General features: G+C 32.5%; 1 protein-coding gene across 2 annotated transcripts in view; it reads left to right on the plus strand.

Annotated features, from left to right (window-relative positions):
* Positions 1-22,225, plus strand: part of LOC131664157 (hepatocyte nuclear factor 4-alpha) — a 900,667-nt gene that overhangs the window by 767,454 nt on the left and 110,988 nt on the right. The window contains exon 7 of one of the 2 annotated variants that reach the window (XM_058935049.1): positions 9,817-10,067. In XM_058935049.1, coding sequence (XP_058791032.1) covers positions 9,817-10,067 — 251 coding nt within the window. Of the gene's footprint in view, positions 1-9,816; positions 10,068-22,225 lie in introns of those variants that run through there. The other variant, XM_058935050.1, reaches the window with a different exon arrangement.

Genomic DNA, 22,225 nt, shown 5'->3' on the forward strand with positions numbered 1-22,225 from the left:
TTAATCAACTATAAAGTTATATAAAAATTTAATAATTGTAAATATTGTAATATCACGTTAATTAACTTTATTAGTTAATAACTTTTGACGACACTATTTGCGATAATTGTATATTCTATAAAATCAACAAATAACAAATTCTGTAAAGTTTACATGTGTTAAAAGATTACTATTAATGGTTATTTACTTGTAAATTAAGAAAACTCATTTCTCCAAATTCGCGAATGTCTCTCGAATATTCAATGTCATCTCTCCTGCAAAAATAAGCGGGAAAATCTGTGTATAAATACGCCCACCTTTGCACAGGCTAGCATTCACTTCTAGCTTTGCAAGGTGAGCGCATGAGTCTGAATAAACTTGGTTAATACCTAAGTTCTTTCTCTCATTGTGATTAACTGAGCAAAACTGTTCCTTCCTTATAATTCGAGCTCGACTTATAGAACATCTCGCGCTGTAAGAAACTTGGGCCGAATTATATCCTATCCAAGAAAGACTTTAGTTCTGCTGATGGGACAATTCGCACCATAAGAAACTAGGGCATCGTCTGACTTTCCCTGAAACATTGTACTTATTTATATATATTTGATTTATCTATTTATTTTATCGACAAGTAGAGTAAAATTATTATAAAGAAATTCTTACTCATTAGCTAGATACGAGAGTTCGAATAATTATTATAAGTGATACGAACATCACAGTCCTATGTCTGTTTCCATAACCAACGATTATACTACCCTGTTACTCACTCAAAAATGCAGCTGTAATCCTACTCACTAATTTCCGATTTATTTGCTTTGGTAATTTCTATATCAATTGTCGAAATGCCCAGTGATCTCTGCCTGCTGACTATTTGTTTGTGAATTTATTCTTCTAATAAACAGCAAAGAAAAAGAAAAATTAGTTTCTTTGCAGGTATTGTGTATATATTCAGAATTATAAGAATATTATTATTTACTATTCTTATTATTCATTTACTATTTATTTTTATTTAATATTCAGTATTATAAGAAAAACATTGTCGATAGCATTAATTAAGTGATTTTTTGAAAAATTAAACTAAGTACGTTTTATTTCTTATCTAATGTTTGAACCCTTAGTTGATCTGCAGATATATGTAAAGTATTGAGAATATCTTTATCCAAAATTGAAAAACGATTAGAACAACGAAGACGTACACAAACGTACGCGCACTTAAACCCATAGATCACATCACTCAAAAGCCTAGTCAATCAATGTTTGCCGCCACAAACGCCTAAATTAGTAATTGAATGATGATTCAAATAAATTGTTTCTTATGTGGTATAACGAGTGAGATTGCCAACCCGTTATATCTCTCTCTCCCTAGTAATGATATGTAAATATAACATATTTCTCCGAACTTATCCTATATATATTTATGAATTTATTATGTTTATATTCATTTATTATTAATATTTGTATATGTAATTACTTTTCGGCTCGAATATAAGGTAAGAGAGAGAGAGAGATGCGAGTACGCAGGGATACTTCCGCGCGCGACCGCGAGGCGCGGAGAGAGAGAGAGAGAGAGAGAGACATAGTCGCGCTTTAGCGAGTGACCGCGGACACTAATCGACGAGACGCAGGGCAGAAAGAAATCGAGAGCCGAGCAGGCAACACGCTAGGGAGTTGCTATCGTGCAGATTTGTCAGCGGGCAGGTAGATTCCTTCGTCTCAACGACTTCCCCTGCTCGCATCTTCGTGGTGACCTGGTGCTTCCCTCTTCTTCGATCTCGGAGTTGTGGCCTTTATCCGGAGAAGAGTTGCGACATCGCCCGGCCCTGTAGAGGATCTACGCTCGCGTGCTGTAGCTGTTAGAGCGGGAGTTCGTCAGCAGGAAACGAGCCGCGGAGTGCACGTGGTGCCCGATAATTTGTGCGTGTGCGTTGACGCAAACTGTGCGACTCGTTTGCGTATCTAGAGGACGAGCACCGTCATTGTAAGTACCTGCTAGTTGGTTTACTCTCTCTCTATCCGTTCTCTCAGCGTACTCTCTCCCTCCTTCCGACCGCTTTTGTTAACTTATACTGATTAAAAATACTGTTTACCGTTAGTCTCTTTTATTTAATCGTACCCCGACGCCTTATTCAAACGCTCCGCCCTTTCGCGCCTACACCCGCTTTCGAATCTTCGGCTTTTGCGTTCTTCAGCCAACACTACGAATCTGCGCGGATTCGTCTGTCCTGCCACCGGCGTGACGAACACCGGACCTGAGAAGACGGACAGTCCAGGAGGCTTCAGACTTCGCTCGGACATTCCTCATTTAACTTTAGTTACTTCCTTTTTTTATATTTACGGGGCTAACCGGGCTAAATCCCCGTTATAGTGGACCAATCTATGTTAAACAGTAAAAATTTAAAATTTTCTTTGTTGACGGATGAGATCCGTTCTAATAAAAATATAGTACTCTAAATAACTAAACTATTCTTAAAATACTCTGAATAACTATATCAGAAAAATCATATATAAATGTTGAAATTAAGCACTGTGCAGAATTCTAAATATCAGACTAAATGAAAATCTGTATTCAAAAGTTCATTGTCTTCGACTGTATTTGTACTTGATCTTAAATAATACTTCATGTCTTAAAACTAAAGTTTAGTAATATTGATACATTTTTTTTTTATTTTAAAAACTAGTTGTTTAAAAAGATATACATACAATAACATTTAGGGCAATTTATAAAATTTTTGAAACTGACAAACTTTCAATGTTCACTATTTGACATAGGATGGCGCAATTACAAGTTAATCGTATGAAATTATTATTTTATATATACATATATATATATATAAACTAATTTTTTTTTATAGCAGCTGACTCTGAAGCAGAGTATTGTGTTCCAACATATCAGAGCTATGACTTCAGACAGATGACTGACAATGTCAATTTTGATATTATGAACATAGACATTTGTAATGATGAAGTTTCAATACCACTATATCAGATTATAAATGTAAAATTACCAATATTGAAAAAATATCTTTAAATACATTCCCAACGATAGTGACGAAAGTACGCATTCTGACGATGAATGTATTAGACAGTATATCAGATACGGAAGTAGGTGAATCACAACCGCAAAATAAAAATGGTTCACAAATAGTTAATCAGTCACCTTCAAACTGTTCTCTATCTGCAGATGTTTCTGAGATCACTAATAATACCAAAAAATTAATTGAAAAATAATCATAGGAATAAGAAATCTATTATATTTACTTGGAGTTTAAGGAATATAAATATTCAATCACTTGGAGAAACCATGAAAAATCCATGCAAATTTAAAATTGAAAACAAAGCAGATAAAACTATTTTTGATAAACGAAAAACATACACTTGTAAATTTTGTAAATGTTGTCATCTGAAATATTGTGGTGATGGTCTCGATATTACTAGAAAAGATTTACTGCATTAATTAATTTGGCTGCAGGTGATATTCATACAATAGTGAAGCCTCTACTGAGAACAGTTATTTCTAGGACGTTGAAATACGATGCAGCTAAAGTGGCTAGGAATGATCGCCTGATTATTTTTTGGGGGAATGATCAAACATTTAAATACCGCGCAAATGTTGAAAATTACAAGCAAATCAGATACGATATGCTCTTAATGACAAGAATATTAATTTATCGTCAAAGTGTTAATAATGAAAAAAAATTTAGATCAGCTGATTAATTTAAAGTATAAAGACTTATTAATTGAGCCGCTTATTTTGAAAGTGGCTTAACTCCATTCATCTTCAAATCGAGATATTGAAAGTTTTGCGTTAGAATGAATTTAAAAATATACGTTCAAATAATTCGGAAAACTTATGTGTAAAAAATGTATCGTATTTTCTCTGAATATAAGCCATCTGAAGTGCGTCACTGATAAATAACATGAAGTTGTACATGTAACTATTGTAAGCGGCAGAAAATTGAAAAACGGAGTTAGGTCACTTTCAAAATAAACGGCTCAATTGATGCAGCAAATACTTTGGGAAAATATGATCTAGATAATAAAAAGATTCCTTATACCATCTACGGCTAGATATGTCGGTCTAATCATAGCAAAACATTTATTAGATAAATGATTTTATTTGCCGCTTTCAACAAAAGTATCATGTTATGATATCTAAAACTATTAATGAGTCATGGACATAGAAAAATATTAAGAAGGGTAATGTAGAATTACCGAGCAGAATGACACTTTTTTATTTAGCCAAAATATTTGAAACAAAAAGAAGAATCATATAAAAAACTTACGCATAATATATACGAGAAATAAAAAATTGAAAAAAAAACTAGATCACACATAAAGCAGTTATTTGATAACAGCAAAATGAAAATTTATAAAGAATTTGGAAAAGCAACACTTTTTTTAGTTTTAGTCTATAATCGAAGGTAACCGGGCGAAATCTCTCGACTAAGAATCAGATCTTATATCCACAAGTAAGCTGTAACAGCAAAAGATTTAAATGTTTATAAAGAGCTGTTTCGAGAAGCTCAAAAGATGGTGATAAAGTATCATAAGTTAGAGATTAGGGGTAAGCAAAATTTTTAAATGAAATCGGCATTATTAAATGATAAAATAATTCGCTGTGAGAATTTGATCATAGTTTGCAGGGAAAAAGAATGCATTTCAGATAAAAATCATTATGTACTCGCTTTACCCAAAGATGAGTTGAATGATCCGTACATAAACGCATGCGAAGTTCTTGACTCATATGTACAATTGTCGGAAGCTTCCAAACCTCATTTGAATAGTGGGAAAAATCTAGGAAAACAAGACATATATATAGGCAAGGCACTTTAACAGATGGACAGATAACCAATTTTTCTAAATGTTTGTGCCACAACAAAGACATTCATATGAATGTTTACAGAAACAGATCTGCATAAAAGAAATAATTAAATTACGTAATGGTTAGAATATATTCAAGGAGGAGAAGAAAATATTATAGAACTGGAAAGCGAGAGAGTAAAAAATATTGTTCAAACAGAAAGCGAGATGGATATCGAAAATCTAAAATAGGGGCGCCCACCATTTCAAGAAAGGAAAAGGTTGGATTTCAGACTAAACCAAAAATAACTGTGGAAAAAAATGGTGTGTTGTATAATTTATATAATATTGTAACGAAAACTCGTTTGTTAACCATTTTTAAGGTGGGCAAGTAAAGCGCATTAGCTTATAGCAATTGAGGCGGGAAGGGGGGAGGCAAAGAAATGAAAGTGGTTATACACACAACAAAATTTCGCATCTAAACAAATCTAATTCAAATCAAATCTAATTCAAATAAAATCAAAGTTAAATTACACTTAAACTTCGCAAATACCGCACATTAACAAACCGCATAATGATATAAACACTTCAACAATCAACTTTTACAAATCTTAACCTAATGAACACAACGGTGTTGCTACACGTCTTAATACTATAGAACACAACGGTGTTCTTAACACATATTACAAAAGAGAACAAAGAACAAGTTAACTAACTTATCGCGCTTACAAATCTATACGAAATACAACGCGCGTCGCCCGGCAGATGACCGCCTTGACGATGAACCGACTTAGGCTATTTAACTAAAAGAGAAAGTCGCCCGGCGAGGGATCATCTGGACGATTTCTATTTGAACGATTTATGACGCCGACCGTAATCAGGGCAGCTAGCTGGCGTGTGCACGCCTTGCTACCTACCTAACGTTTACAATTACGCGCTCTGCCATATCGCTGAAGAGAGAGAGAGAGAAATTAACTTGCAAGACTTGATCTCCGATACTGGAACGGGAAACCTGGTTGCACCCTGCGCACGATGTTGCTGGCTTTCGCTGAGCAACTCCTGCCGGCTTCTCCGAGTAGCGTCCCGAGCAAATGCTGGAACAAGACAATCGTCTTCTGTCCTCTCGGTTCTCGTCGGCCCTTGGCGGTGTGTGCGTTCGGCTAGCCCTTTGTCTTCAGCTGCACTTCGACTTTTTCTACCGCTGGCCGTCTACCGTCTTACTGGAAACCTTCTGACTCTGACTGCTCGCTTAATATATAAATCACATTTGCATATACATAGAATTAGTTTTATTTTTCAACAATGAATTTCTACACTGTCTGTAAGTGTCGAATCACCTCCTTTTTCAATTCATGTGAATCAGATCATACTTCTAATCCGATAAATAAATTTCGAATGCCTTCTATCTAAACCTTAAAAAGTGCTCTCATTACTTTTATTATTATTACGTCTTCTATTAGTAAAATGAATTGTGCTGTATTCTGTATAAAACCTTGTAACGGACGCATTATGTATTAGAGTAGAGGCAATGACCTATCGAACGTTTCGCACTTAGAAAACAGCGAATCTCGCTATGTCGTCTCGCGCGAAAAGTCAAATTCGATAAACACAATAGGTGAAAGACCGTTCAATGTTCCGTCAACCTCCAAATTAATATACAAACTAAGGAGAAATTATATCTTACACAAATGAATTTTAATCTAGCAAACGAATAACATACTTAATGCTCTAATTTACCTAAATTGCAATTGAAGAGAATTTGAAAATTGATAACAGTTTAACACTACAGTTATTACAAAACTAGTTATTAATCGATATTTGTGTTATATAAATTAAAAAGCCATGAACTATAATAAATGTAATTAAACAAATTCATGAATTTATCATGAACATCTGTAAATAATACAAATAACTTGAAAAACAGCTAAGATTGACTTTAATCGATGTTGTTTGATAATATTCCCTGCATTATTCGCATACGTATAAGTCATTGAAAATGAGTAGATATCTATAAAATAATTATAAGTGAACGATTACTCAGTTTCATAAATAATTGGCTGTATCAAAACTCATAACATTCTGTTGATTTATAAAAAACTGAAGTAAATACTAATGTGAAATACATGGAAAAATTGCGAGAGTTCATAGACAAAACGGCGCTCTAGAATTTTCAATGTGCTAAAACAGTGACACTTGTAACTGAAGTAGTAGGGTAAGATTCGCATTCCGCTTCTAGGTATAAATAGGCCGGCGTGCGTTGTTTTGATCAGCATTGATCTGAGCACCACGCAGGGAATTGGACTGAGGTTGAATAAATGACTGATAACAGTCTTTATAATTTTGATAATTTTGTCTATCTGTTTGTCGTTTCAGAACCTTGCCCTTCATCTTAATTTAGATTACGTCCGGATTATTATTTCTATCCGAGAGATAGCATACTTCTAAGATTATTATTAATCTATTATATTTGCATAATCAACAATGGGGAGAGTGACCTTTTATTAATGCGCTGATGCTCTGTAGTTGATTTTCCTGCGGTGAGGGTAAAAATAATTAGTCATACGGCCCACTGTAACTAGTTATTGCTCCGAAATATTATTTGGGAGCAACTGCTAGTTGCTTTTCATTATTCATACAATCATTATCATCACATTCGCGTGTTTATATTATAACATGGATTTAGCCCGGTTTACTCCGTGAGTTTATAAAATAATGAATGGGTAATGGTCGAGTGAATGAAGTCTGAATTTCTTAGACGTAGTTGTCTTTCAAGGTACGGTGTTCGTCGGCGACAGGACGGCCGGATCAGCACAGATTCGTCGTGTTAGCTAAGAAGCACGAAAGTCGGTAATTCGTAGGCGAATGTCGGTGTGAGAAGGTAGGGTGTTCGAATAAAATAGCGGGATATAGATATAGTAGAACGTCTACAAGATTCTTTAATGGCAAATAATTAACAAAGACCTGCCGCCGATTCATTATTACCGTGAGCCGATACGCGATTACCACGACGTGAGAGCATCATATTTGCTTTTTAGTTTGTGAGCTACGATTATTTTGTATTTTCCTTTTCTTCATTATTTTGTATTTCTTTTATTATTATTTTGTATCTTCTCTTTTTCGATAACCTTGTATGATATTGCATGATATTGTATTTTACGCCGTTCCGATTGATTACTCGCGGATTTTGCTTAACTGTTAATTTTCCTTTTTTTTTTCTTGGTTTTCCTTTTAGTATTAAAGATTATTGTTGATTCAGACTCAGTTTCGATTATTCTCCCCTCAGTCACTCCTGATCCCAAGTATCAATCCGCCTACGGTTAACGTGTGTGCTCGACGCGTTATTTAGCCGCGGGAACGATCTCCGCTTCCCGAATCCCCGAAAAATAATTTGTACGGACAGTCACGAGCCATCCATTGAAGGACGACTGGATTTCTCCGTTACAAACTAGTGACTGACTTCTTGGTCTTGGAAATGTTCCAGCCCACTCATCAAATCTTATGCAGTAGTATTTATTGAAATATAGTGTTGCGCAACTCTACCAACCTCCATACAGTCTTGATATGCTCACTGCGACTTTTAGCTGTTTCCCCGATTGAAAATGCTGCTTAATGGAAATCGATTCAACGATAAAAACAGTATTGAACTAATGCTACGAATGCATTAAAGGCAATACTGAAGTCTGACTTTTAAGAGTGCTTTAATAATTAGAAACATGGATATGAGCATTTTATTCAATCAAATGGGGATTACTTTGATGGATGCCGCCCTCCGAATGGCGAAGATTAAATCAAGCACCGAGAAATAGGTAGGTCGGACACTTTTGGGACAGATCTTGTAAGTGGTCGTTCAACGGTATACCATGGCCAAATAAGTAATAGATATTTGATGCTTGGAAAAGCTACTTTTGTATAATTGCGGATGATTTATAGTGCAATGTTACCTATGGTTCTGAGATACGAGAAAGGGTGGCCATCGTGATACTGGAGAGAGCTACAAATTCGAACGAAGATGATTTATCTCGATTGCATCAAAAGTCAATACAGCTGAATATAATAATATTATCTATACTGCCTTTACATCTATACTATATCTATACTACTTCCTGGCTGTTTTGGATTCTACAGATCCGGATAACTTAACCACGTGTATAGCATCAACTTACCGATAGAGCGCTATCTACACCTATAGGTGTTATGAATTGAAGATTATAAATTTATTTGATTTTATAAACTCAAATACGTTCTTTTAGAATAAAGATGTCCATTCAAGTTTAAAATACGATTACAACTTGGTGAAAAAAATCTCCTTTATCGTCTGCGCTATACACATAAGTAAATCGGATAGCTTATACCTATAATTCAATGCTGTATATAAGCAATAAAAATCAGGTATCGGGCTGTTGTACCAAGTCGAAAAATTTAAGAAATTTAAGGTAGCTAAAGAATATTAGGCGTTATGGATACGAAAACGATAAATTAGGCATAATCTTTCCATGTTGTCTTGCATATTCCGGAAATCGTGATCACCCATATGCAGATATAGGTATAAGCAATAATAGGCTATAAAACAACTCGCATGTATGTCACTGTGAACGAACCGTAAAACAAAGTGACCTTAATATTACCATAAATCGTTACATTAAAATCAGTGCAAATTTTCGATTATATTTATACGAGCTTTGATAAATGTAAAAAATAAATTTTTATTTTATCTCATGGATGTTTTTATGGTTACATTTTATTCTACGTGATGAAAAAGTGACTTTCATTTTGACCGTATATGATCAGTTTTAGAAATATTTCTATTTCATAGTTATTCGTCATATAACCTTCAGCTATTTATCTCTAATTATTTACATTTAGTTTTTTAACTTCTTAAATTTTTTTCAAATTTTTCAATTAACTATTTTATAATACGAGCATGATGGCTATAAGTTAAACAAAAATTAGAACAGTTAACGGTCAATATAGATTTATTATATTATTTAATATATTAATTTTTTATGTAATATATGCGCGTATCATTTACCTTTTCAGATGCAAAAGGACTCACTGACGTCAATACCATAAAGAAGATTCGTTTCGAAATACAACTCAACTTGGAAGATTATATCAATGAACGCCTTCATGAAAAAAAAGGTCGTTTTGGAAATATATTATTAACATTACCTGCTTTACAATCAATAACATGTGAGATGATTGAACAAATTCAATTTGTCCGGTTATTTGGAGAGACACACATTGATAGTTTATTGCAAGAGATGCTTCTTGAAGGATCAATGATAGATGTTAGTAGTATAAATCAACAATTATTACCGTGTCATGTCTTCAATAATAATAATTCTATCAATTTAATTAATTTAAGTAACAAAATTGATATATTTCAAAATACTGTTTCATCTTTTTCTACACAAAATTCAAAATCTGTAAAAGCCTCTTTTGTTAAAACAGAAATTGACTAATTTGAAATATTTTAAAACATCGTTTTGGCCACATTCTAATTGCATTTTCACCTATATATATATATATATATATATTGCATTTGAAAGTTATAATGTAACTTCAATTATCATTGAAATATATATCAAGTGGATTTCCTATAGAAATGCAAATTTACGAGTATCTAACAGTTTATGTGAAAATTTATTACATAATTTTTTACATTATGTACCTTATTACATTAATTATATGTATACATTATTATTCATTATTACATAATAAATTACATATCCATAAGATAAATAGGCTTAAGAAAGATGTCGATTTAAAAAATGAAAATTTGACGTTTAAATAACCTCCAGTTGACTATCACCCTGGACATGTACAAATCACCACCGTGTTGCACGTTCAAAAATTTAAAAAACGATTTCAAACAAAATTTTGCAACAATGCGTTCTCCAAAAGCCATTCAAATCAACATTTTAAATGAACTAGGATAAAAGATTTTTTCTAAAAATATTATTGTCGTATCTATTATATAATTTATTTATTTTATAACGGGATATGATTTCCGTGTGTTAGTACCTATATCTCACTTGGTATGCAGTTGTGCTTGAATGCACGCGATGAGAACAAAAATAAGCGATATTAACTAATCGAGGAGCGGGGAAGAACGGGTTGCAGTTAACCAACTAAATAAAAAAAGGGACGAAAGCAAATTATCGCTTTGGTAGTACAAAATTGTTTATTCGGACTAATCTTACAATAGATTTGGCTCGCGCGAGAACATTTATTCGAAATGTACGATAGCGTTATGTTCCGCCATTTATTCGTCACCGCGCATTCAATTTGCTCGCTCGCTCGCTCGCTACCGGTTTCTTAATATTCGCGGACGTGAGGGGACAGTTAAAATATTACCCGGCTGTTTGATATAATTATGACGCGAAGCTGGCCAGCTTACCTTGAACAATTCGCCGTGTTATCAGGGGGAGCAATTCGTCGTCGCCTTTCGACGTGTCGCTCAAGTTGACGTTTTTCAATATTTGTACGAGGCCTCCTCAATTGCCCTGCCGCTTCCACTGGATCGATTCGACAACTTGTGACCGGCACACAATGGCCCCGAAGTAAAGTTTACAGCAGTGACAGGTTAATTACAATTCACGTGTTTCTGCGACTTCTCTCTAGATTCCTGGATATTACGCTTCCCAAGCACTGTCTGTTGCCGATGCCAGAGGTACTCTCTTTCACACTGATCCTTCTCTCTTCGCGCGCTTTCTGCCCTATTTTGGACCGAGTTTCCTTTTTTTTTCCCTCGGTCAGCAGGTGCTACTCTCGCGGGTAGCTATGCGATCGAGACGGTAGTGCAAATCGGACGCTTACCGTCTCAATTAGTAAGTTATTATAATTAAATAACGAATTTATTATTTAACTTATGACAATTAGATAGGTCTTAACAACAAGTATTTGAGTGCTTAAAAATATTTTTTTTTTAAACAAAATGTCGGTGATTTCGATGTTCTTCAAAAAAGCGATGAAAAGTTGGTGGGAATTTTAGCGGCCTTGGAATGGAATCTGAAACATGTTGGAAAAAAAACATATAACAGTGATTTTTTAAGAATACGAATGTGCCTATATTATAAAAAATTGAAATATTATTATAGTTTCATCAATCCGAAAAAAAACTTTTTATTTTTTTGAATATTTTTTAAACATACATGAATTATTCCGGGAAATATTATATATACATACACACACACACACACACATATATATATATATATATATATATATATATATATATATATATATATATATGTATGTATGTATGTAAAACCATACTTATGCGGACAAAAAATCATTGATGTTTTGATTGATGGAAATGGTTCATTATCTATTATTGATTATAATTATGTAAATTATATGACTTTAGTTTGTTTAGAAATGAATAAATTCAATATTTTAGGAAATCCCAAAATATAATAACTTTTGCAGACTAGTCTGCATAAGTACGAAAAAATTGTGCGGACAGTCTGCACAATTCAATAGATCCTGTGCGGACAGTCTGCACAAGTCTTTTAACTTATGAGGACAAATAAATACGTAGAACCGTAGTTATGCGGACGTTATGACTCAGCGTTGCCGCTGGAAAAGTTTCTCTCCGGGCCCCTAGAAAATAGCCCCCCAGATCATCTGTTATGACTGTTTTCGAAGCAAATAAAAATTTGGTAGCAGTGATTGGTGATTGGCTGAATTATTTACCTCTGGTATTCAGAAAGGACTAAACAGTATGACCACAACATAGTTTACACGTAAGTATATCTCTATGCAAATATTCTCTACACATAATTTTTCGATTGTTAATAACTTTTGAAAGATTCATATTGTTTTGGGCGCAATTTAGTTTTCGTATAGTGCAAATCAATATGAATAATTTTATACATCATAAAAAGTATTTTTTTTCAAGTGCCCGTTAACTTTGTGATTCTCTACACTATCAATGCTGTATCGCTGACCGGAAAACGGATTTCTTTCTTTTCATTTTGGCGCCATTCGAATCTCCATGCCTCTGGTCAGTTAAAAATCTAATCCAAGAGTATCAAAGAAATCAGAATATTTTCTAAGATGTACGCCTTGCTGCAGAGAAAAGATAATAATTTCCATATAGTATTAAAAAATCAATATTTGAAAAAAAAAGCTAATGGAATTGTGACCTTCAAATTAAATAACGAACCTCCAGTGGAATGCATATTACACGCTACAAATGGTAAAAATTTCCGTTTTTTTTTGTACTATTATTAACATGAAAATATTAATTTATTCAAGGTAACTTATTATTACCATTTTAAAATTATTGTTTCCTAGTGAATAATATTTATAAAAATTTTCAAAAGTTGAACTTAAATGAAAAGAATCTCCTTTGAGCAAGATCATTTCTCATAAGGGCAGCCTGAAATGAACGTTTATTGCTCGTTTATACGTTATATTGCATTGTTTACAACTCTTGCTGCATTCAAAGTATATAACGTGATTATTGATTTATTAGTGTTCAAACCTCCATTACTATAATGCATAAAAATCAATAATTTCATACAATCATAATCAAAACCACTACATACTGTTCTTATTTTACCTTATACCTATAGTGAACATTTTTTTTGTAAAATTGATGAAAAAAATTGAATATTATTGAATTGGTTGTGAAGATCCACTGTCATTTTGGATCTTTTATACAAAAAAAATCAGGAGTCAAAAAAAAATGATTCACACACTTTGGCATACTTTTCATTTAAGTTCAATTTTTGAAAATTGAACTTTCAGCATACTTTCAGCACACTTGTAGCACATTTTTGCACATTTATAAAAAAATAACACCAATTCATTTAATATTCAATATTATAATCAATTTTACACAAGAAATGTTCACATAGGTATACGGTAAATAAGAATATGAAGTTAAGTTTTGATTACGTAATCATTGATTTCTATGTAGTACAATAATTGTTGATGAAATATACGATTGGTTTACAGTCTTCAATTTGTAATTAATTGCTCATGAGCAAAAAGATTTAAAAAATTGTTGATACAAATAGCCAATGGAAAGTTTTAATTTTAGTGGAATTATTTACAGTTTGAATCTCCTAATTAATTACAAATTGAAGACTGTAAACTAATCGTATATTTCATCAATAATTATTGTACTACATAGAAATCAATGATTACGTAATCAAAACTTAACTTCATACTGATCTTATTTACCGTATACCTATGAGAACATTTCTTGTGTAAAATTGATTATAATATTGAATATTAAATGAATTGGTGTTATTTTTGAAAATTGAACTTTCAGCATACTTTCAGCACACTTGTAGCACATTTTTACACATTTATAAAAAAATAACACCAATTCATTTAATATTCAATATTATAATCAATTTTACACAAGAAATGTTCACATAGGTATACGGTAAATAAGAACAGTATGAAGTTCAGTTTTGATTACGTAATCATTGATTTCTATGTAGTACAATAATTGTTGATGAAATATACGATTGGTTTACAGTCTTCAATTTGTAATTAATTAGGAGATTCAAACTGTAAATAATTCCACTAAAATTAAAACTTTCCATTGGCTATTTGTATCAACAATTTTTTAAATCTTTTTGCTCATGAGCAATTAATTACAAATTGAAGACTGTAAACCAATCGTATATTTCATCAACAATTATTGTACTACATAGAAATCAATGATTACGTAATCAAAACTTAACTTCATACTGTTCTTATTTACCGTATACCTATGTGAACATTTCTTGTGTAAAATTGATTATAATATTGAATATTAAATGAATTGGTGTTATTTTTGAAAATTGAACTTTCAGCATACTTTCAGCACACTTGTAGCACATTTTTGCACATTTATAAAAAAAATAACACCAATTCATTTAATATTCAATATTATAATCAATTTTACACAAGAAATGTTCACATAGGTATACGGTAAATAAGAACAGTATGAAGTTAAGTTTTGATTACGTAATCATTGATTTCTATGTAGTACAATAATTGTTGATGAAATATACGATTGGTTTACAGTCTTCAATTTGTAATTAATTGCTCATGAGCAAAAAGATTTAAAAAATTGTTGATACAAATAGCCAATGGAAAGTTTTAATTTTAGTGGAATTATTTACAGTTTGAATCTCCTAATTAATTACAAATTGAAGACTGTAAACCAATCGTATATTTCATCAACAATTATTGTACTACATAGAAATCAATGATTACGTAATCAAAACTGAACTTCATACTGTTCTTATTTACCGTATACCTATGTGAACATTTCTTGTGTAAAATTGATTATAATATTGAATATTAAATGAATTGGTGTTATTTTTTTATAAATGTGCCAAAATGTGCTACAAGTGTGCTGAAAGTATGCTGAAAGTTCAATTTTGAAAATTATACTTTATCTGGTGTACTTTACCATTCTTTTCAATGAACATTGTACTAGGAATAATAATTACATCCTTATTAATAGCTTATACTGCATCAGGAGCACTTGTAGAAATTATGGACCAAAAATTAGCGAAAAATCGGATTTTGAAAACCTTTTTTTAGTTTTCTTATACATTTTTCACTCCCATTAAAGGTTGGAAAATAAAAAATCAATTTTCTATCTGCTTACCGTGAATTGTGGTAGATTTTTATAAGTAAATTTTTCGTCTTTTTCAAAAAATAGAGATGACCCAATAAACATCTTCGTTTACTTTCCACCCCTTTTACTCTGTGTGAAAAAAAAATAAATTTTGCAACAAACTCCATATTCTTATCATTTTGCTTCCTTGAAAAAGAAAGCTTCGTTTTCGTTTTTTTTTAACTAGCTTTTTCTCTACATATTTTTTATTTTTAACATTTTCTACTTCAATCTTGGTGTTTTAGTTAGATCTAAACTTTCTGCATATCATCAACTAAAAGTTTTTTTGCATATTTTTTTACTAGAAATTATGAATAGACCAGAAAGTCGTGTTTATGCACAAATTTCTATAACGTTTGATTCATAATGAATTTTTTAACGTGTGACGGCTTGTTTGGAAGTTTCTAAAAGAAACTTGTCAAAATTTGATTCATTTATTTTGTACTAATACCAAATCTACATTCTTCCTTTATAGATGATTATAACTTGCTAAAGCAAATTCAAAGATCTCTCAATCTCAGTCTACCTTATGTGAAGCTGGATGATAATGACTCGTCCATCTGCAGTGAATATCTTTCACTAAGCTATGCAAATCAAAGTCGTAAGTACTAAACATTAACAAATCCAACAACAATGAAAGCGGTACGCTAGAAACTGCAGTTTTTATTCCAACTATTCAACTAATATCAACCAAAAAATCAAATATAACCAATTCAAAATATAATTTACATTATATTAACTTCCACTGCGAAAGCAGCGTTTGCATATTCGATTTGGAATGACATTTGAAGTGGTAATAAAGCAATTTCCAAGAAACTATATTTATATTACAGTAAATAACGTTGTCTCATTGTCATGGTATTTACATATGTACATACATAAGTACTTAAAAATAACATGTAAAACCATAAATCTTACGGACGTATAATTTCGTAACAACAAATCCACGTGCCTCGCATTAGCTTTTCCTATGTTTTTCTTGCAGTCTATCGTACGTATAAACATACTTTTACGAGAAATCATCACATCAAAGCAGTCGATAGGCAAAATCGTTATTTACCTCATAGCTTAATATTCTACCGAGCTGTAGTGAAATGTACGAAAGTATGAACTACACGTTTTCATTTATAACTATTACTAACTGCCAATTGACGAAATTATGATGTCGGTCTACGCAAGATATACTTGAATAAATACACATCAATTTTAAGAAAATGAACTTATCATATTTGATCATTTAAATATCTACAAAAATCAACAGATCATTCATCGTTTAGAAAAGGAGAGTTTTTAAATTAAAGTTTAGCCCGCTGCGAGTGTTACTGACTGCGCATGCGTACGGCGTCGGCGTTTGCAGCCGAGTTTGTCTAGTATGTTATTTGCAATTCTCTTAATACTGGTATAATACAAGCGATTTTTAGCAATGGTGGAAATTACATGGTACCTAGTGCAATTTTTTGACACCTGTCAGAAATCTCTAGAGTGAATATTGGCGAGTTTGCTGGGGTTTATCGCATCGCAAAATGTTTTTGTTTATTTATTTAATAATCAGACCGGTGAAATTTTCGGGAATTGCATATTCTTGTGGTGCAATTTATGGCGAATCGATTGATGGGTCATACGTTTAATTTGCTAAAGGATTACTTGCTGGAGAGAGCGGAGGTAATTCACTGACTTTCATATATTGTCAGAATTCAAACATACAAACGAAATGATTCTATAAAAGGCCGAGACTTTTCTCTATGGCGCGATAAACGTAAACAAACGCGGAGAGAGACTAATTCGCTACGCGATCTAAACGCACACTATTCATTTTATCACACATACATCACCCTACTCACATGCGGAATTGCGGGGTTGCGTTGATCAGACGCAACCCAGGATGCGACGACGATGGTGACAGCGTCGTTGGCAATTCTCTCCGCCGTGGCCGATATCTTGGCGGGAAGCTCCGTGACTTCTCTGTTTTGGCGTTGCGCTTCTCGAATCTCGTCGCGGCTTGGCTGCAGGAAGTTGCACTCTTGCGAAGATGCGTAGGCTGCAATCTTGACGATGGCGTTGCTGGATCTGGGCACGCAGATGTTGTGACTCGCACATACTCACAATTGTCTCTCACTAGGGAAAGTCTTTTCTTCAGCTTTCTTGTGCACGCGTGACGCGGCCGCTACTGCCGAAACTGGACTGTCCATTTGATTGTCAAATTGCGCGACTATCTCTCTTGCATTCCCGCATGCTATCTCTTTCGCACCTACACGGTATTGTGTATCTCCGAGGCGTCGTTTTGTCGCATTTTGATTCGCCGATTCAAACGCTCGCCCAAAATCGCAACGGACGCACGTAATTAATATATTTAATTTCGTCGCTCGTTACAATATTTACTGCAACTATAAACATTTTTTCACTAACATATTTTACTATAATTCGAGGACATGTGTTTAAATTCGCAGACTCAAAATTAAACTTATGGCAGATTTTGAAAATTTTTTAAAAAGTACTATTTTTAATCTTTTTTCTAAGTATTCTAAGTTATTGGTTAGATTTGATTTTTTGAGTTGATATTAGATAAATAGTTGGAGTAAAAACCACAGTTTCTGGCTTACAGCTGTCATTGTTGTTGGATAATATTTGATAAAAAATTATTTGCAAACAGGTAGTAAAATAGCTACATCATAAAATTTCACTTCATTTTTTTTACAGTCGAGGAGATGACGTCATCTTATGTATCAGTCATAAAAAAGGCACCCAAAAAACTTTTTACTGAAAAGGAAGTCGAAAAAATGCCAATAGTTCTTAATTATTATGAACCTAGACATATGAACTCAAACAAATCTACAGAGATAGTTCATGTTTACGACTATGACAGCTCTGAAATCACTTCTTACGAATGTGATAAATTCGTTTCTGCATACAACGGTACGTTTGTATCTTTAAGTATGTTTCCTAGTGATAAGTTTTTTCAGCATACTGAATTGTCGACACGTGACTAAAAATTGGCAACGTCGCAATGGATTTAGTGTACAGCTGTGTTAACACGTGACTCAACGTCATTTGGTCAACAGTGGTCCGCTCATTCGCGATTTTCTATTTATTTACAATTCCACGAAATAAATATCAGTGGAAGGGAAAATTCATTAGTAAATAGTAAAAATCATATGATATAAATGTTCTGACTTATTAAATTATTAACATAAAACATAGAACCCTTCCAATTGTGATTTGAATTTTGAAACTACTTAAAGTTGCCGCCAATTTGTCGCTTTTTCAATAGGGACTGCGACGTTGCCAAGTTTTCGGTATGTGCATTATAAATCGTTGTTTTATGATAATATTCAAATAAAAAGTATGGTAACCTGGTTCTAAAACTTTGCATTTAATCGATAATTTATGTTTGCAGAATTGCATTGAATCAATTTCGACATGTTTATTCAAGCGATTCCTTTATAAAAATTATCAAAAAATTCCCTTTTTCCATCATAATATTGAGCTGTATGTAATTATAATATATGAATATTCAAACTGTAGTACAAAAAAGTGTTGTTCATTGATTGTTCTATCATATCTCATCGTCTGATCTTCATCTCTGATAAAGTGCCGCAAGTTATGTATAAATATAATCTCTCTCCCTGTCTCTTTCTCTCTCTCTCTCTCTCTCTCTCTCTCTCTCTCTCTTCATGTTCTATACGTGTTAATCTAGCAGAATATCTGTAGTTTCTACGCGATTCTGGTTTCCCATCTTTTATACCTATACAAGTAAAAAAGCTCATTCCCCAGCGGCCATGAAATTTTCTTTAGGAAAGAATTGATGGTAAATAAAGAGTAATGCCCTTGTGAATTTCAAACATAAATAATCAATCGCAGATGCAAAGTGACTTTCATGTTGATTTGTGTGGCTATAAACAATTGAAAATGAGCCCAGTATTATGATCAAAAAAAAGCAATTTTTTAATAATTTTTTCTAAAGGAATCATTTGAAGAAACATGCCGAAATTGATTCAATACAATTCTGCAAACATAAATTATCGATTAGTATTTTTTTTTTTGTTCTTCAAAATGCCTTTGAGGCGAAATCAGGGAGATAAATTTCCTCATTTACGATATACATCTTAGTGTACTATATGTATATACATGGACCATTTCACGTCAACTCAATGGATCAAAAATTTTTTTTTTTAATAGTGCCATTTGATTGAATATGTTATGTAGAATATGTGTATTTTTTTTAGAACTTGATACTCAAAATTGGATTTTTGGCATAATTTTGAAAATGGCAACTTTTTTAATTTTAGGGAAATTTCCAATTTTCGAACTCATTTTTACCCATGAAGGACTTATTTTAGGTATAGACATATATGCATGAAATAACATCTACCTTCGCTCTATTTTACGAATATATAATTAGTTTTCAAAAACACTCAACGTGGAATGAATATATATGTATGTGTATATATATACTTGCTGAAAACTCGAAGAGTAGCACGTTTAATTATAATTTATATATTCGTAAAATAGAGCGGAAGTAGATGTTATTTCATGTATATATGTCTATACTTAAAATAAGTCCTTCATAGGTAAAAATGAGCTCCAAAATTGGAAATTGTCCGAAAATTAAAGAAGTTGCCATTTTCAAAATTCTGCCAAAAATCCAATTTTGAGTTTTAAGTTCTAAAAAAAAATACACATATTCTACATTATATATGCAATCAAATAGCACTATTAATAAAAGAAAAATTTTGATCTATTGAGTTGACGTGATATGGCTCATATATATATATATATATATGTACGTCGAGGCCCCTTATGTAATCTTTCAATCATTTGAATAAATTGATCAAGAAAACTAATAACTTTCAATCATCCACAGATGAGTTGTCCAAAGATCAATTTGATTTATACGAACCGTGCGAACCTGACGTGGATAATTCTCCCACAAATGACGAAATACACATTAATTTAGATAGGATAAACTCCAGTAGAACAAACAATGCACTGGATAATAGTGCTCTCTTGTCCAAAGATCATTCTTTTAAAAAAACTATATTTAGTGAAGAAAATCTACAAAATATATACCAAACGTCCGAAAAGCAAGCAGAAATTAACAAAAAGGAGTCTCACCGATGTCTCTCTAGCGTCCAAAATGCAGCTAGTAGCTCACATGCGTATGAAAATTTCGCTTTCTGTGACGAACAAGATCATGTCAGCTCAACAGATGTTCCTTTGGAACCGAAAGATACGGACAAAAATACCACTACAGAAATCAATTGCAAAACGAAAGCAAAAAATCAATGTCGGAAAATACAGTTGTCAGTGAATGCTAACAAAAACTACGGTATAATTTTTTCCTTATTCCTTATTATTATATTACTATTATTATATTATTATCCTTATTATATTACTATACTTAAGGGGATGCCATAACAAATTTACACCTCAGTATTTTTCGTTGTATGGAAATAATTTGCAGTTTACATAAAATATTGTAGTTATCCGCACTTCTTTCATTCATGACGAATTGCGGATAACCCTTATTATTACGAAAAACTGAATATTAAAGAAGAATAACGAAAAGTACGATAGCGTGTTTATGGGGTCACTCCGAGCAGCAAAATTTTATGATCGTTCACGTTCGTCCATTATTTAATTTTTATCAATTATTGAAGTCATCCGCGTCGAGGAACAATATAAAGAACCAAGAACAATTATAATATCCAATATAAACTCAAAAATAATTGAGTATAATGGTTTTTACGATTTTATACGTTATTTTTCATTATGGCATCGCCTTAACATAAGTTTTAAAGAGGCCAGTTAAGATTCAACATAGGTCTCTAGTGAAATTGTCCGTTTCTCTTGTTCAAAACGTTTTCAAACATAAAATCTTAGCTTCTCTATAGAGGAATTCAAAATTTTTACACATTCTAATTTATAACACGAAAATTCTGAAATCCATCTGACGTAGTTTGATTCTTACCGAGTTATGAGCCTGTATGTTTAATGAGCTGCTTTTAAGGGAAGCCATAGCAAATTTACACCTCAGTAGTTTTCGTTATACGGGAATAATTTGCAGCTTACATAAAATATCGTAGTTATCCGCACTTCTTTAACTCATGAGGAAGTGCGGATGACCCTCGTTATTATCAAAAACTAAATATTAAAGAAGAATAACGAAAAGTACGATAGCGTGTTTATGGGCTCTCTCGGAGCAGCGTAATTTTATGATCGTCCATTATTTAATTTGTATCAATTATTGAGGCCATCCGCGTTGAGAAACAATATAAAGAATCAAGAACAGTTATAATATCCCATACAAACTTAAAAACAATTGCGTCTAATGGTTTTTACGATTTTATAGGTTATGTTGCGTTATGGCATTGCCTTAACGGCAAACGTTTCTTGTGTATTTTACCCGTTTAAAAATATGATGAATGAATGATATGATGAATCAAAAGATAAATCATGTTTTCTTCGACCGGAATTGTCATATGATTCATCATATAATTAATCATATGATTGATACAAAACCATGTGATCAACCATATAATAAATCATATCATGAGTCATATGATTGATCACATAACAAATCCTATGATGGCAAGTTTTTCCAAAAATCCTTGGTACTTCATATGATTTATCGTACGATTAATCATATAATTTATCATATGAAAGAATAATCGCTTAATAATGCATTTTTATCATCATATGGTTTACGATATGACGAATCATCTGACATGTCATAGAATCAATCACATGATAAATCATACAATCAAACATGTGATAAATTATATGGTCAGTTATATGTTCTTTTTTCGATCGAAA

This window comes from Phymastichus coffea, unplaced genomic scaffold (assembly GCF_024137745.1).
Source record: "Phymastichus coffea isolate CEN01 unplaced genomic scaffold, Cenicafe_Pcof_1.1 PCOF00041, whole genome shotgun sequence".
Classification (NCBI taxonomy): Eukaryota; Metazoa; Arthropoda; class Insecta; order Hymenoptera; family Eulophidae; genus Phymastichus; species Phymastichus coffea.